Source organism: Salvelinus alpinus, chromosome 3, assembly GCF_045679555.1.
Source record: "Salvelinus alpinus chromosome 3, SLU_Salpinus.1, whole genome shotgun sequence".
Lineage (NCBI taxonomy): Eukaryota > Metazoa > Chordata > Actinopteri > Salmoniformes > Salmonidae > Salvelinus > Salvelinus alpinus.
The window spans coordinates 67587858-67606687 of NC_092088.1; the positions used below are offsets into that span (position 1 = coordinate 67587858).

The 18830-nt window shown below is 43.9% G+C and overlaps 1 protein-coding gene across 1 annotated transcript in view; it reads left to right on the forward strand.

Annotated features, from left to right (window-relative positions):
- The first annotated feature begins 2103 nt into the window (after nucleotides 1-2103).
- ankfn1a (ankyrin repeat and fibronectin type III domain containing 1a) overlaps nucleotides 2104-18830 on the forward strand; it is a 217353-nt gene continuing 200626 nt past the window's right edge. The window contains exons 1-4 of the mRNA XM_071393819.1: nucleotides 2104-2493; nucleotides 3551-3675; nucleotides 3930-4106; nucleotides 7286-7470. Coding sequence (XP_071249920.1) covers nucleotides 2434-2493; nucleotides 3551-3675; nucleotides 3930-4106; nucleotides 7286-7470 — 547 coding nt within the window. The 5' untranslated portion in view covers nucleotides 2104-2433. The remainder of the gene's footprint in view (nucleotides 2494-3550; nucleotides 3676-3929; nucleotides 4107-7285; nucleotides 7471-18830) is intronic.

The following is an 18830-nucleotide window of genomic DNA, read 5'->3' on the forward strand; positions in this document are numbered from 1 at the left end:
CTCGGTCTTTATTTCAATCGTTAATTTACACCTACAGGAACGTATCTCTTTTTCTCTTATCCTTTTCCACCCCCTCTCTCTCTCTCCATACCCACCTCTCTATGTCTCTCTTAACCTCTTCCTCTCCCCCTTCCCTCTCATCAGGTCACTTGGCTGACATTAAACACGGTGGGACCTGTGTAAGAATGGGAGCATCCAACAGATGTTTCCTGGACACATACAGATCATACATTCAGGGTTAGGGTCAATAAAATGTAAATTCAAGAAGTGAGTTGTATTCCTGTATTAAGGGGGGGGGGGGGGGGGGGGTAATTTGAGTACAGTGCCTACAGTACAGCATTGCTTATATCTGAGAATACAACTAACAGTATGTTGGGGTACAGTATACACACACAGCTCTCTCTACTGTAGCTTTGGATGAGCTACAGTGAAATGCTTTATAAATGAGCTCTGAGGTCTACAGTAAAAAGTTGTGATAATTATAATATTGTCGTTCAGTTGGTGACAAACAACAAATAATACGAAAAACTCCAAGGCCTTCAAAATCAAAAGCCCTGCGGGCCGGTAAATCACACTCGTTCAGATGATTAGCGTGGTAATCTCTCCCATCTGTGAATACCACAGATTTATGCATACCAGAGCTTCCAAACCTGGCCCCGGCAGCCACTGCCCCCTAGGGGTGGGATGTGTATCATGGTAATGTGCTGACTGTGGCACAACCACACTTAGCTATCTACTACATAACAATATGGATGAAGAGTATACAAGATAGTTTACCAACTATACGTTTTTAAAATGTGCAGTTCAATTTTTTTAATTTATTTAACTAGGCAAGTCAGTTAAGAACAAATTCTTATTTACAATGATGGCCTACCCCCCTGGCCAAACCCTCCCTTAACCCGGGCGACGCTGGGCCAATTGTGCGCCGACCTTATTGGACTCCCGATCACGGCCGGTTGTGACACATCCTGGGAATGAACCAGGGTCTGTAGTGACGCCTCTAGCACTGCAATGCAGTGCCTTAGACCGCTGCGCGACTAGGGAGGCCAATGACTAACGTGTGATACAGTGGAGGCTGCTGAGGGGAGGAAGGCTCATAATAATGGCTGGAACGGAGCATATGGAATGGCATCAACCACCTGGAAACCATGTGTTTGATGTATTTGATACCATTCCACTGATTCCACTCCAGACATTACCACGAGCCCGTTCTCCCCAATTAAGGTGCCACCAACCTCCTGTGGTGTGATAACGAGAACAAGGACAGTGACTATAAAACATCATTTAGAATATAATTACAAAGAAGAAAAGCTGATAGATTTTGTAACATATGGAGCCCAAAAAATAAACTATGATATTATATAAAACATCCGTGCGGTTCCCAGATTATAATATTATTTCCCTAATGTGTTCATCCTTAAGTGAGTCTAAAAGCTTTGGCCAAACCCTGGGTCTGTCCCAAGTGGCACCCTATTACCTATATAGTGAACTACATTTTGACCAGAGCCATTTGGGCCCTCGACAAAAGTAGTGCACTATAAAGGCCTTTATTTAGTCCCAATTTGGGACTCCGTGAAATCAAATACCTGAAATGAATCTTATTGTATGATTAATGTATTTTTATAATCCCAACATTCACAACACACACACCACTGTTATGTGTCTCACGTACATCAGAGAAATATCAGGCAACCTATGTATTCGATGTAGGCAGATTGATTGTTTTTGTAGAGTATATTGCAAACACTGTTTTTAATGTGTAAGACAAATCTCATAAGGCCCATGTTGAAATTACAACATCTGCCAAGTCATCCAGCTAGATAGCATGTGATAGAATAAGCCTTCCACTGATTTATGTGAGTGAGGTTACTGATGCTGATAATGATAGTGGTAGTTTTGAATGATGAAGAGGCTGATTATTGTGGTGTTGTAGTTAACAATACCATCAAACACTTTTTTATCATCATTTCCATACAACTATTCCATGTTCCAAGTAGCCTAGGACCAACAGTCATCAAGCTCCTTTTCAAAGTGTATTTTCATGTAGCTCGTTCATGTATGTGGTGGTCACGTTGATGTGTGATGAGATGGGCTGTTGTTTATCCAGATTGCTCCATCGATGGAGCCTAATTGCAGTCCTCGCAATTTTGGGCGGACAGCCTAACGACATAAATATTTCCTGTCCAAGTTATCTTTTCCTTCAGACGGCTGCTTTGAACTGATGATGAAGGTCTCCACATAGTAACTGACTCAATCTTTTTTTGACATAAAGTACGAGCCAAGGGGTGGCCAAAAATAGTCTGTTTACCGCAGGACGTGGACTTGTGGTAACTAGCTGATTGTATGTGGACCATTTCCCTCGGCTATAGATTGGTGTCCGGCTATCCGATGCTGCTGCCCATCCTCACTCCGGGACGATAGGCTAATTAACTGATGACTACCGAGCGCTCTGATGTCCGGCCTCCCCATGATGTCGAACTGGGGATTTGCGTGGTAAGTTCTCCTAAAAATCTAAGTATTTTTGAAAGTATGAACTAGCCTACATCCGGCCTACCCTCTGCCTTGTTTTTTAGGCTAGGCTACTGCATTTTAGGGATGTAGGCTATTGTATTGCTAGGCAGCAGCAAACTCAAGACAAAGGCAGAAAAAGTGAAAGACACGTAACAGGGACTAAACGACGAATGAATGCTTCGGGAGAGCATATGTTTTGTTCTGAACTGAGATTTCAAGGGGAAAGAAACAAAGATGGTAACTTTAGGCTACATAAGACTTAGAAAGTTTTAATGTAACCGCAGCTTGCTTTGAAATCGCCCGGGGGCTTTTGAAATTACTACGTTTTGCTGTAACATTGTAGTTTCGCTGCAACATTGTTAAAGTATAATTAATGAGCCAACTAGCAAGCTTTCCTGCAAGAATGTAAAGCTGAAGTGAATTTCCCGTTGAATAGCAGCCCATGTCGTGTTCCATGGAGGAAAGTACAGTAGGCTAATTAAAGATGGTCGAAATGAAGGAGAGAAAAGATTTTCTTATGGCATGCAGGAATATCATCTTAACAGGGACACAGTCAGATCCGTGTGTGTTATTGTAGCAGTAGCCTAGCACGTTTTCTTCTGAATACAAGATAAAGCTATAGCAATACTGAGGCCATGGCCCAGAGAGACACTGGAGCCAGGTCGTGGAGGTGTAAACACAGAAGTCTGAGACTTTTTGATTAAGTCTTAGGTGTGTGTTAGGTGATTGGTGCGTGTTACAGAGTAACTATTCACGAAGGAAGTTTAAAGCTCATGGTTTGCTTTCCAAACTGTTCAGTCATTATACCTTCATTAGGACTAAGCTGAGTAGTTGCATATTAGGACTTGAGGGCAACGTCTTTCTCAGTCCTTTATTGATCCCTTTTCTCTTTGTCAGTTCCCTCTGAAAAGCCGTGTGTGTGTGTGTGTGTTCGTTCATTCAATGGGAAGCCAGACAGTGACAGATATCCATTTAATGCTGAATTAGACAATATAACTGAATGTCTCTTGGCTCACTTCTTTTCGTCCCCCCCCCCCAGCTATGGCTGAAGATGTCTCTGGACTCTGATAAGGTGTGTGGGCTGCTGTCCCGGGACTCCAGGACCTCCTGTGTCTTCCAGGCTGCAGACGAGAAGGATGACATACCAGGGGTGGGGGAGGACAGGTATGCTCCAAAACCCTGTCCCTCCTCTCTTTGTCTCTCTGTCTTTGTCTCTCTCTCACTCTTTCTCTCTTTCTCTTCTTTCCATTTTCTCTCCTCCCCTCTCTCTCTCTTTTTTTCTTTTTTCATTCTCCTTCTGTCTTTTATCTCTCAGGTCACTCCATATAGGCCTACATTAGCGTTCGCACCAAATTCTCGTCATATCTTTTCAGTTTGGGTGAAATGTATTTGTTCCTCTCTCCTATCTCCCTTTTCAGTGTTTTGGAGATGCTGAGCTATTCTAAGTTCTCTGACCTGGAGACATGGCTGTGCATGCCCTCCACGCTGCTCCCCAGGGCCCTAGAGTCCACCCGCTCTACCTCCTCCTCAGGCTCCACCTCTACAGCACACCTCTCCACCTGCAGCGAGACTGGCGAGACAGACACACCACACAGGTACATCAGACCTAGGTACAAATGTCAAATACTTTGAGTGTTTGCTTTGGCCTGCCAGCTGGGTGAGGTTTGCACTTTTGGGACTTTTCTATTGTTTCCATTGCAACAGGCAAGCTCAGTTTAACACAGCTAAAGTGTTTGCAATTATTTAAAAAAGTATTTGAATCCAGGTCTGCAGGACATGTTTTGGTGTCAAGTGGTACCATTTGAGGAGATTGTAAAAGAGGCAGAAGCTTCAACAATGTCCCATTTAAAGCACATCACTTTAAGAGCTGAGTTTTCTCTAGTGTTATCAAATGTCTGTGGAGGTTTCAAAGCCCATGCAGCCACAGGCCCCGTTGTGGTCTTGTGTGGTTTAGTCTTTCAGTCATTACAAAGGCTCAATCCACCAGCCTTTCTCCATGAGTTACTACTGAGACACTTGAAGCACTTGACTCTTGATTCCCCAGATTTAGCTGCTGAGTGGCTGTTCACACACACACACACACACACACACACACACACACACACACACACACACACACACACACACACACACACACTGGTCATTTGATACACTTATTGGTCTTTGAACACCACTGCTTTTGACTGGGGACCAGCTCAGTGCCATGATGTGTGATTATGTTGCCAGTATAGTTTTGAATGAGTGGTCGCCAAGCCTTACCCAGCTCCCCCCTCCCCCTGGTCACCCCAACATAAACTCTCACAGTATGTGTATCTTGCTGTGAGTGGCAGACATTGATGTCCATGGAAGTCGATTGCAATCGTCCAAAGTTGAGGGATTAAAGAATGATACAAATTTATAGAGAAGTGAACATGTTTTGAGAATTGTTCGATGTTGAGTTACTGCGGTAAAGAGCTATGTCGAGTTGGGAGAAGTTGGTGGAGTTTTTCATGCGGAGGAGAAAGAGAGGAACCCATAGAGGATCATGGAGAAGCCGCAGTTACAACGTCACTGAAGTCAGGTACTATAGAGGAATATATTCAAAACTAGGTTATAGATATGTAATATCCGCTGCTTATAATCAGAGGGCCAGAAGGTTATGACTGCAGATTGCAGAATTGTGCATCGTTGTGTGCCAGCTATAAGTATTGGCAGTACAGTCATAGAGTTCCGAAATCCAATGTTAAGAGCAAAGCTATACGATCTCCGCTGTGAATAATCAGAATGCTTCGGGCTAGGACTAATGATTAATGCTCAAAGATGTTATGTAAGCTTCCTAATGATTTGGGAAAAGCTATTCAACTTACCTGGATAATGGGTATTTGAGGTCTTGTGCAATGTTTATATTGTATTTTCGGAACTTAAAAAATTGCCTTTGGCATCGTCATAGATGGCTGAATAGTTAAGAGAAGAGAACACATTGACTTATTATTTAGCTTTGTACGTTTCATAGACGTACATGTATCTCCTTGTGGATTTTCCATTCAGGAGATGTATCATGAATATTTTAGCTTCTGCTAGTTGAGTTGTGTGTGTGTGTGTGTGTGTGTGAGAGAGAGAAAGTGAGTGCATGCATGTGTGTGTCAAACTGCCATGATGCAAATTAGGCACTATTGGTGTCACTCAAGAGCTCTGAAAAGAAAACCAGAAAATGAAATGTATCATATCTTCCCCTAACTAATGATATAATCGCTCTTCATTGTGATTTATTTTATTTTATTAGGTTTGAGTCCCCAATGGCACCCTATTCCCTATAGTGCACTACTTTTGACTAGAGCCCTAAGTAGTGCACCGTGTAGGGAATAGAGTGAGATTTGGGACGCAAGCAAGGTCATTGACACCTCAGAGGAGAAGTTATTGAAAGGGATGATTAAAATGTAGTCATGCTTGACTGGTTCAATGTGAGTTCTCCCTTGATTTATTTAATTTATAAGGCAATTTTTAAAAATACATACATAACGGCGCTCCAGCCGGTGACGCCGCCACATACAATTTAAGAATATCATCAAGGATAACGCAATAAAGCTTATTTCTGTTGTGGTCCTTTTGGAGGGGGAAGGGGGAATGCAACAAGGTTAGGCAGCAATTGTAGTGGCAACAGACAATGACAGACACAGTCGTTTGTTTCATAACATGAGATCATTTAGTACAATTCTCTTTCCTAATAAACAACTATGGACAGGTACATCTCCCCTTTCTCACATGTAGAACAATCAATCCCTAATATATACAAGACAACCACAGTATGATATACAACAGGCACCATAAGGCAGACCATATGCTATCCCAGGCATTTCCTTCTCAACCACATACTAATACTTACTTTTGAGACATGCTACTGTTTTGCCATTTTTTCAATGAAAACTTGAAACTACCTATGGAGGTTATACGTTTCAAATTCTTCTGAAAATTATTCCAAAGAATGGTAGCTGAGTATAAAAATGTTTCTTTCCCCATACCACTTTTAAATCGAAAAGGAACAACGTCAGTTTCACTCCTTCTAGTGGAATAGTTATGGTTATCCCGAACCAAGTTAAAGTACTTACATAGGTACCTGGGGACCATACTGTGGACAATCTGATGTACCAGACACAATTTAATCTGAGCGACTCTCTCCTCCACTTTGAGCCATCTAAGGCTTTCAAAGTGGGAATAGTCAAGATGTGTAAGAGCTGGAAGTTTAAGAATAATCCTGACTAATTTGTTCTGAAATGTCTGCAATTTATTTTATATGATCATGTACCAGGATTTAAGTCTATAGTAATTGCTTGTCAACTGCTCGTGTAATTCAAAAGCAGTGTTTTCTAAATCACTAAAATGGCACCCTAAATTCCTACACAGTGCACTACTTTTAATAGAGCCCTCTGGGCCCTGGTCAAAAGAAGATCACTCTATAGGGAAACGGGGGCCATTTGGAGTGCACACACTGTTTATTCATACCAATATACTGAAATACCTTTATGGTTAATAGTGTTGACATTCCTACTGGTTTGTCCAAACTGCTTATTGTACAGCCAGACCAGACAAGCTAGACCACCACTAGCATGCTTTTGGAACCTTTCCACTCCAAAACAAAATTTATGAAAAAATATCTAAAATACATTTTTAAATACAGAAATATACCCGTTTTTTAATTGGTCAGTCCAGAAAAAGACGAGTTGTACTTGGTCAATCCAGAGGTCTACAGGTTTTTAACTTCCTGTCTTGTGTCTTCTACTTCCTGTGCCTGTCGTAGACCTCTAGATAGGGAGGCCATGTTCCTGACCCCTGCACTGGGGCGGGAAATCCCATTCCTGGCCACACCCTTAGCCCCCATCCTGTCCTCTACGCCGTGCAACATAACCCCCCAGGGCGGGGTCAGTGTCAGGAAGCGCAGGCGATTGGCAGCCACCCCCGGGGGACTACACTGGACCTCTACAGGTACACACTGACCTAATTATCTATCTCTCTTTCTCTGTCTGTGTCTCCCTCCCTGTGTCTCGTGCTCGGTTTTTCTCTTTCTCTAGACTGTATAACTATTATCTCTGTTTGCTTTCTCTGTCAGCCTCCTCTATCTTTCTGTCAGCCTCCTCCATCTTTCTGTCAGCCTCTATCTTTCTGTCAGCCTCCTTCTCTATCTTTCTTTCTCTGTCAGCCTCTTCCATCTTTCTCTGTCAGGCTCCTTCTCTATCTTTCTTTCTCTGTCAGCCTCCTCCTCTCTATCTATCTTTCTCTGTCAGCCTCCTCCTCTCTATCTATCTTTCTCTGTCAGCCTCCTCCTCTCTATCTATCTTTCTCTGTCAGCCTCCTCCTCTCTATCTATCTTTCTCTGTCAGCCTCCTTCTCTCTATCTCTCTTTCTCTGTCAGCCTCCTTCTCTCTATCTCTCTTTCTCTGTCAGCCTCCTTCTCTCTATCTCTCTTTCTCTGTCAGCCTCCTCCTCTCTATCTATCTTTCTCTGTCAGCCTCCTCCTCTCTATCTATCTTTCTCTGTTAGCCTCCTCCTCTCTATCTTTGTCAAGTTGGGTGGGGTGAGTCAAGGACCTCATTAACCTCTTGTTTTATTTGACAACTCCTTCACTTCTCAGTAGTGAACATTCTCTTCCCTCAGATCTGTGTTTATTGCTCACTGATGGTCATGTTTATGCTGTGGAGTGGCATGCTTCCTGTATTAGTGTGTGTGTGTGTCTCAGCTCCACCCTTATGGGGAATGATAAAGACTTCTTCCTGTTAGAGAGATTAAACACACATCTATCTCCTCTCCTGCTCTGCTGTTAGGTGTCAGAAGTCTAACAGAAGTATTTGAACTATGAGTTTTCCCTTTATGCCACTAGAGGGAGCTCTAGTCTAATACAAGCACTGTGCTGCCAGAGTAGGCCCTAACTCAACAGTATCATACCACTCCAATATCTCAACTCTCGGTAGAAAATGAGTTAATGTCAGTGTTGAGTCAGGTCTCGAGACCACACATTGAGTGTCTTGGTCTTGTTTCGGTGTAGAATAAATGTTTATGTGATTACAGTATCAGCTTCCATTCCGTCAGCGCATTAAACTATTATCTGGAAATGTGCATGTACACCCTGGCCCATCTACATTTGCTAGCCCCAATTTTGACTTGTACTCTGATATTTGCTTCACTGATTTCTGCTCTCGTAAAAGCCTGGGTTTTCTGCATGTTAACACTAGAATCTTATTACCTAAAATGGATCAATTGAAAGTGTGGGTTCACAGTTCCAATCCAGATGTGTTGGTCATTACAGAGACGTGGTTAAGAAAGAGAGTTTTGAATACTGATGTTAACCTTTCTGGTTATAACCTTTTTCAGCAAGACAGATCTTCCGAAGGTGGGGCAATCTTTACCAAGGATCAACTTCAGTGCTTGGTTGTCTCCACCAAGTCTGTCCCCAAATAATTTGATTTGCTGGTTTTAAGCATTAAACTTTCAAATAGCTCTTTGTTGACTGTTGCTGGGTGCTATCATCCTCCATCAGCACTGGCCTGTACCCTAAATGCCCTAAACTCTCTCCTGGCCCCTTACACTAAGTCTGAATTTGTCTGGCTAGGTGAACTAAACTGGGACATGCTTAAACCACCTGAACAAGTCCTAAAGCAATGGGACTCCCTACATCTTTCTCAGATTATTACTAATCCCACAACGTATGATCTAAACACCCAGAAAAGGCTACTCTCCTTGATGTTGTACTTACAACTAATCTTGATAGGTATCAGTCTGGTGTTTTCTGTAATGACCTTAGTGATCACTGTTTTACAGCCTGTGTTCATAATGGCTGCTCAGTGAAATGACCCGTCCTGATTTGTCATAGACGCTTGCTAACACTTTAATGAGCAAGCCTTCCTTCATGAACTGGCCTCTGTACAATGGTATAGAATCAGCTTGATCCTCTCTGTCGAAGATGCTTGGACCTTCTTTTTTAAAATATTTTCAGTGGTATTATGAACAAACACGCCCCCATAAAGAAAATGAGAATTAAAAACAGGTTCAGGCCCTGGTTCGACCATGATCTTGCAGAGTTACTCCACCTCAAGAATTGCATTTGGCGAAAGGCTCGACACACGCAAACTCAGGCTGAACTAAATGGTAGGTTAAGGCATATTGAGCAGGGCTAGAAGCTCTACAGTGAAATAAGACAATCACTAACCAGGACAGTAATGGACAAGGCATATTGATATTAGAGAAAGGCATGCATATTTGAGGGATCATAGGGGTCCAGTGAGTGGTTCCGCTGGCTGGAGCCAACGACGATTCATACAACTAGCAGGCCGGGGCTAGCAAGCTAGCAGAAGGGCCGAGGGACGTCGCGATGGAGGAAAGTCTGTTTTAGCCTCCGCGTGCGGTGACGTCGATAGACCAGTCGGGATGGATTAGTAGGGTTCCGAGTAGCAGAGGGGTCCAAGTCCAATTGGCAAAATAGGTATAGTGGCCCAATAAATTGGCTGATGGATCTATTCAGCTAACAGTCCAATATGCTCTGGACAGCTAGCGGGCCACAGCTAGCGGGCTGCGGCTAGCGGGCTGCGGCTAGCAGATGGACATTCAGGGGACGTCGCAACGTAGGGGCCAGTTGAGTACCCCCTCGAGCAGATTACGTTGTTAGTCCAGTCGTGAAGGAATCGGCGTGGTTCCGTGCCCCGTACCGGCAGTAGAAGGGGTCCGGGTATTGTAACCCAGGAGTGGCTGATGGGCCTCTTCAGCTAGCCGGGAGAATGGGCCTAGCTCCAGGCTAATTGGTGCTTGCTTTGGGACAGACGTTAGCCAGGAGTAGTCACTCGGATTGCAGCTAGCTAGCTGCGATGATCCAGGTGAAAAGGTTCAGAGCTTGCGGTAGGAATCCGGGGATATGGAGAGAAAATAGGTCCGGTATGCTCTGGTTTGAGTTGCGTTGTACAAACTGGCGAGAGCTTTCCGAGCTAAAGGTTAGCTGATGACCGCTAGCAGTGGTTAGCTGACTACTAGCTAGTAGCTATTGAGCTGGCTAGCTTCTGTTGCCTTACCTCCTTACTTAAGTTGCACACACTGTATATAGATTTGTCTATTGTGTTATTGACTGTACGTTTGTTTATCCCATGTGTAACTCTGTGTTTGTGTCGCACTGCTTTGCTTTATCTTGGCCAGGTCGCAGTTCTCAACTGGCCTACCTGGTTAAATAAAGGTGAAATAAAAAATAATGGGTAAATAAAAATAAAACTGCTTCGCCAGGCCACAATTTCCACACTCCTTTCATGAAACATTACTATCTTATTGCCTATTGAAACATGGGCTTCTTACTTTTCTCATAACATTAGTTACCTACTGTCCTTTACTCTCGTTGAAAAATATCCTCAAACTTTGTCGCACTCAGCAGAATTTCCTTGATACGCTGGTATGGAAGAGTGGGGGAAATTGTTTGAAAGTTGCACCATTAGTAAGGGGAGACCGGGGAAAGTTGTATCATATTTAGTATTTTTATCTATGGATTGGCTGCGGTTCCGGATTTTCTGGAAACCCGATTTGCAGTGGCTAAAGATTGAGAATTCTGCGCATGTGAAGGATTTTTTCTTTCTGTAGCTGCTGCACAGTGCTCCGCTGCCGCTTTCCCCTCCTTGATCAGCGATGAAAGCATTTGTTGATGTGTAGCCTACAAACTCCATGTTGTACACAAAGGACATGTTTAAACTATTGCATTCCATGCCTATTCAGCACAAGCATGATTTCATGTTCTTTTTTCAGGAGGGGAGTTAGGCTACATGCAGCTATTTACAGTATATTGTACACAAAAGACAAACTTGCAGATAGATTTTTCCCCCAATGCAAAACTCAAGTGGGGAGTTACATGCAGCCATCTAGGCAGCATATCGAACACAAAACAAGACACAGACACAGTCTAATTAGCAATTTTATGCCTCCTGCTTAACATTGGCTAAGCAGGAGGCAGACAGGCATTCAAAGTAGTAGTGTTCTTTTTCAGCAACTCTATCATATGTCAGCAACTACAAAGATTAGCCTCCATCAGGGAAGGGCAGCTGATGTAGGTCTGTGGATCAATCCCCCGCCCCAAATTTTCTTTATTTTTGAGATTCTTCAAAGTAGCCTTGATGACAGATTTGTACACTCTTGGCATTCTCTCAACCAGCTTTGTGAGGTAGTCACCTTGAATGCATTTTAATTAACAGGTGTGCCTTGTTAAAAGTGAATTTATGGATTTTTTTTCCTTAATGCATTTGAGCCAATCAGTTGTGTTGTGACAAGGCAGGGGTCGTATACAGACGATAGCGCTATTTGGTAAAAGACCAAGTCCATATTATGGTAAGAACAGCTCAAATAAGCAAAGAGAAACAACAGTCCATCATTACTTTAAGACATGAAGGTCAGTTAATCCAGAAAATGTCAAGAACTTTGAAAGTTTCTTCTGGTGCTGTTGCAAAAACCATAAAGCGCCATGTTGAAACTGGCTCTCATGAGGACCACCACAGGAAAGGAAGACCCAGAGTTACCTCTGCTGCAGAGGAAAAGTTCATTAGAGTTAAGTGCACCTCAAATTGCAGCCCAAATAAATGCTTCAGAGTTCAACAGACACGTCTCAACATCACCTTTCAGAGGAGACTGCGTGAATTAAGCCTTCATGGTCAAATTTCTGCAAAGAAACCACTACTAAAGGACACCAATAAGAAGAGGAGACTTGCTTGGGCCAAGAAACACGAGCAATGGACATTAGACCGGTGGAAATCTGTCCTTGTGGTCTGAGTAAAAATGTGAGCTTATTGGTCCCAACCTCCATGTCTTTGTGAGACGCCGAGTAGGTGAACGGATGATCTCCGCATGTGTGGTTCCCACTGTGAAGCATGGAGGAGGAGGTGTGATGGTGGGGGGGGGGGGGGTGCTTTGCTGGTGACACTGTCTGTGATTTATTTAGAATTCAAGGCACACGTAACAAGCATGACTATCACAGCATTCTGCAGCAATACGCCATCCCATCTGGTTTGCGCTTAGTGGGATTATCATTTGTTTTTCAACAGGACAATGACTCAAAACACACCTCCAGGCTGTGTAAGGGCTATTTGACCAAGCAGAGTGATGGAGTGCTGCATCAGATGACCTGGCCTCCACAATCACCCGACCTCGACCCAATTGAGATGGTTTGGGATGAGTTTGATGAGAGTGAAAGAAAAGCAGCCAACAAGTGCTCAGCATATGTGGAAACTCCTTCAAGACTGTTGGAAAAGCATTCCAGGTGAAGCTGGTTAGAGAATGCCAAGAGTGTGCAAAGCTGTCATCAAGGCAAAGAGTGTATAAAAATACTGAGCTCTGTTAATAAAAAAAAAAGAGGAAATTATATTATTTTATACTATACCGAACAAAAATATATGGAGGTAATGTTGTCCGTCTGGTGTAGAAGGATTGTTCTACTCAGTTATGTCACCATGACCAGCTGGGTGTTTTGTGTGCAAGGAGTTTTGAATATTTATAAATATTTGTTTATATTTGTTTGTTTTATTTGTTTTAATTCCCGAAATTTTGTTAGTCACTCGCTCATATATCATATTAAAAACTGCAAACATTTCTCTCCTTCCCATGGCAAAATGAGTAGAATTGCATGGAGTATTTGTTTTAAATTGCTCAGTCTACGTTCTGACCCATGGCAAAATGTGTACAATTGCAGCAAACTTGCTTTAGTGATAATTTGTAGAGTGGCTCTCTATTTGCCCTCAGCATGTATTTTTTTAAACCATTTTGAATGTCTGAAGAATCTATATACTTCTGAAAGATGAACACAGAAATACTGAACATTTGGAACTCTTATTTGGTGGCAATTTGACAAAATTACAGTCATCGTCTTGAATTGGACATGCATTTTTCTCGACTCGGTCTCACACCCTACTCCGGTCTAGGTCTTGACTCTGACTCGATTTGCTCTGGTCTTGGCCTTGAATCGGTCTTGCTTTAGGTGGACCCGAACACAACACTTGAACGTCAATATCTATTTGAATCTCTCAGACTTCCTTTATGAGCAAAAACACCAAACTGACCTTAGATCAGGGGCAACTTCATTCCACGCCTTTATTTGAAGTTCAAGAAATGCAAATGATAGAAATAGATATGGAAATGAGATATTGATATTCCTTGGTTAATAATAATATATGCCAGTATGCAGACGATTTTATCCAAAGCAACTTAGTCATGCATGCATGCATACATTTTTTACATATGGGCGGTCTCAGGAATTGAACCCACTGTCCTGGCGTTGCAATTGCGATGCTCTGGTTTGTCTCCTCCTGTGTCATGATGACAGAAGTCACTGTTCAATGACAACATGTACTTCGAATCATGACATAGTCAAATGTCATTCAGCGTAATTTTTGCTTCTGAAATGTACTTTGACATTATAAATGAATGAATCTTCTCATTCTGTTGCGATCCAGAGAATTGGACATGTTGGATTGCCTTGCTAATGTGATGTGAATTATGATATTGACTTTGAGGCCCAATTTCATTAGTCAATATAGCTTACAACGGCATTGGCATGAATGTCATAGCAAGTTATTTGCACTGAGTGTACAAAACATGAACGGGTTGCATTACTGCCTCGTATGGCAACTTCTCGGCCCACGACCGTACAGAGGGTAGTGCACACGGCCCAGTACATCACCGGTGCCAAGCTTCCTGCCATCCAAGACCTCTATACCCGGCGGTGTCAGAGGAAGGCCCTAAAAATTGTCAAAGACTCCAGCCACCCTAGTCATAGACTGTTATCTCTGCTACCGCACGTCAAGCAGTACCGGAGTGCCAAGTCTAGGTCCAAGAGGCTCCTTTAAAGCTTCTACCCCCAAGCCATAAGACTCCTGAACAGCTAATCAAATGGCTACCCGGGCTATTTGCATTGCCCCCCCGGAGCGCTGATGCTACTCTCTGTTATTATCTATGCATAGTCACTTTAATAACTCTACCTACATGTACATATTACCTCGACATTGGTGCCTCCGCACATTGACATTGACTCTGTACCGGTACCCCCTGTATATAGCCCCGCTATTGTTATTTACTGCTGCTGTTTAATTATTTGTTATTCTTATCTCTTACTTTTTTGTAGGCATCTTCTTAAAATTGCGCTGTTGGTTAAGGGCTTGTAAGTAAGCATTTCACTGTAAGGTCTACACCTGTTGTATTCAGCGTATGTGACAAATCAGATTTGATTTGAACCCTTCCTAATATTGAGTTGCACCCCCTACTTTTGCCCTCAGAACAGCCTCAATTCATCAGGGCATGGACTCTACAAGGTGTCGAAAGCGTTCCACAGGGTTACTGGCCCATGTTGACTCATGCTTCCCACAGTTGTGTCAAGTTGGCTGGATGGCCTTTGGTCCACCACCCATTCTTGATACGCACGGGAAACTGTTGAGCGTGAAAAACCCAGCAGCGTTGCAGTTCCTGTGTCACGTTCGTCGTAATGTGGAAGAGAGGAGGACCAAGGCGCAGGGTGAAGTGAATACATTCTTCTATTTATTTAAGAAGAAACACTAACCAAACTAATACAAAACAACAAAACGAACGTGACGCTATATATAACAGTGCAGAAACAAGCAACTAACATAGACAATCACCCACAACCCACAATGACAAAACAGGCTACCTAAATATGGTTCCCAATCAGAGACAACGACTAACACCTGCCTCTGATTGAGAACCATATCAGGCCAAACACAGAAACAGACAAACTAGACATACAACATAGAATGCCCACTCAGATCACACCCTGACCAAACAAAACATATAAACATACAAAGCAAACTATGGTCAGGGCGTGACATCCTGACACAAACTGCTGCTCCTGGCACCTACTACCATACCCCGTTCAAAGGCACTTAACTATTTTGTCTTGTCCATTCACCCTCTGAATTGCACACACACAATCCATGTCTCAAGGCTTGAAAATCCTTCTTTAACCTGTCTCCTCCCCTTCATCTACACTTATTTGAAGTGGATTTAACAATATACATCAATAAGGGATCGTAGCTTTCACCTGGATTCACCTGATCAGTCTGTCATGGAAAGAGGTGTCCTTAATGTTTTGTACACTCAGTGTATAACCAGCCAGCGTCTTATTATGCTCTGTTGGCATACATTGTCTTAGCTATTGAGCAGCATTTGAACTATCCAGAAGCTAAAATGGATGCTTAATATCAGCAGCTACATTAACTGCCAGAATAAAGGAAACTCTTCAGTAAATGAGGGATGAAATATATAAAGCAGGTGCTTCCACACAGGTGTGGGTCCTGAGTTAATAAAGCAATTAACATCCCATCATGTATCAGGTCAAGTATAAAAATGCTGAGCAGGCAAATATTGGGCCATTATTTTGACTTCCATAGCTATGCCCCCATATGATGGCAATGCCCCCATCCAGAGGGTACGAGTGGTCACTGAATGGTTTGATGAGCATGGAAATGATGTAAACCATATGCCATGGCTGTCACAGTCACCAGATCTCAACCCAATTGAACCCTTATGTGAGATTCTGGAGCGGCTGTAATGGGGTGCGTGCTGTTGGCAGGGAAGTCAGGCGCAGGAGAACGAAATTGGTATAAACTGAGTTATTTAATAAATGCTTACAAACTCCGAAAACCAACATACAAAATAAAGAAAGTGGGTAAAAACCCGTCGCACACCATAACATACTTGGCACCAATACATACAATGAACAATTCCCGACAAGGACATGGGGGAAAACAGAGGGAAAATATACATGTAATTTAGGGAATTGAAACCAGGTGAGTGTGAAAACAAGACAAAACAAATGGAACATGAAAAATGGATCGGCGATGGCTAGAAGACCGGTGACGTCGACCGCCAAACACCGCCCGAACAAGGAGTGGAACCGACTTAGGCAGAAGTCGTGACAGTACCCACCCCCGACGCGCGGCTCCAACAGTGCGCAGACACCGGCCTCGGGGACGGTGCAGGGCGATCCGGACGGAGACGGTGGAAATCCCACAGTATAGAAGGGTCCAACACGTCCTCCTCCAGAACCCAGCATCTCTCCTCCGGACCGTACCCCACCCAGTCCACGAGGTACTGAAGGCCCCTCGCCCAACGTCTTGAATCCAGGATGGATCGAACGGAGTACGCCGGGGCCCCCTCGATGTCCAGAGGGGGTGGAGGAACCTCCCGCACCTCAGCTTCCTGGAGCGGACCAGCCACCACGGGCCTGAGGAGAGACACATGGAACGAGGGGTTAATGCGGTAATCAGGGGGAAGCTGTAACCTATAACATACCTCGTTCACTCTCCTCAGGACTTTAAATGGCCCCACAAACCGCGGACACAGCTTCCGACAGGGCAGGCGGAGGGGCAGGTTCCGGGTCAAGAGCCAGACCCGGTGCGAACACCGGGGCCTCACTGCGGTGACCGTCTGCAGCAACTTTCTGGCGCAGCACGGTGCGCTGAAGATGGACGGCGTCCCATGTCTCCTCCGCGCGCCGGAACCAGTCATCCACCGCAGGAGCTTCGGTCTGACTTTAATGTCAAAGAGCCAGAACCGGCTGATACCCAAACACACACTGAAAGGGAGAGAGGTTAGTGGAGGAGAGGCGGAGCGAGTTCTGGGCCATCTCTGCCCAGGGCACGAACGCTGCCCACTCCCCTGGCCGGTCCTGGCAATAAGATCTCAGAAACCTACCCACATCCTGGTCAACTCTCTCTACTTGCCCGTTACTCTCGGGGTGAAAACCCGAGGTAAGGCTGACCGAGACCCCCAGACGTTCCATGAACGCCCTCCAGACCCTCGAAGTGAACTGGGGACCCCGATCAGACACTATATCCTCAGGCACCCCATAGTGCCGGAAGACGTGAGTAAACAGGGCCTCTGCAGTCTGTAGGGCCGTAGGGAGATCGGGCAAAGGGAGGAGACTACAGGACTTAGAAAAACAATCCACAATGATCGTGGTTTTTCCCTGTGAAGGTGGAAGATCGATTATGAAATCCTCCGACTAGTGCGACCACGGCCGTTGTGGAACGGGTAAGGGTTGTAACTTACCTTTGGGCAGGTGCCTAGGAGCCTTACACTGGGCGCACACCGAGCAGGAGGAAACATAAACCCTCACATCCTGAGCCAAAGTGGGCCACCAGTACTTCCCACTAAGACAGTGCACTGTCCGACCGATCACAAGATGACCAAAGGTGGATGACGTGTGGGCCCAATAGATCAGCCGGTCGCAGACGGAACGTACAGACGCCCAGCTGGACAGAAGATGGGCAACACCTGGAGGGGGGTGGAGACAATCACAAAGACAGATGAAACAGATCAGGGTGTGATGCATGTAGCCTATTTGAAATTATGTTTGGTTCTTACATTAACCTTTTCATGTTTATTCAAATACTTTTCAATCACGTCATATGGTATGGTTTGGTTTCAATACTTCAAAACCAAGTGGTAGGTCCAGGTAGTCACAAACATAGATGGGTATTGGTTAAATTGTGATTTTAATGAATGGAGCGAATTCGGAGCGTAATTTTATTTCCTTCGAGTGCAGAGCGGTTTTTAGCGGAGCTGTAGGAAAGCATCTAGCGCACCATGAGCAATACGCGGGATTTCCGACCTCAACTCCACTCACATGCGTGGGTGTTTTATTTTATTTCACCTTTATTTAACCAGGTAAGCTAGTTGAGAACAAGTTCTCATTTAAAACTGCGACCTGGCCAAGATAAAGCAAAGCAGTGCGACACAAACAACTACACATAGAATAAACAAGCGTACAGTCAATAACACAATATAAAAAAAGAAATTCTCTATACAGTGTGTGCAAATGGCGTGAGGTGTTAAGGCAATAAATAGGCCATAGTAGCGAAGTAATTACAGTTTAGCAAATTAACACGAGTGATAGATGAGCAGATGATGATGTGCAAGTAGAAATACTGGTGTGCAAACGAGCAGAAAAGTAAATAAAAACAATATGGGGATGAGGTAGGTAGATTGTGTGTGTTTAACACAGCCATTCAAATGACGTTAAAGCTATCAATGAGCATGAAAACTATGTAAACCTTATGCAATGGCTGTCTCATTCACTAGAACTCAACTTTATTTAACACTTGAACGAGGTAAAGCTCAGTTTGTTGTTTTGAGAATTGGCTGAAAAAGTGTTCTATTGAAAAAGTTTGATTATTAACTACCATTTTCAATTTGGATCCTGTGACTCGGTTAGCTTCAGTTGCTGGGACCACTATATCAGTCAAGGGATCCTGCCAACTCAAAATTTGAAGAGCTGCTTGGTGTAACAGCTAGCCTACCTGCTATCAACAGTTTGAACACGG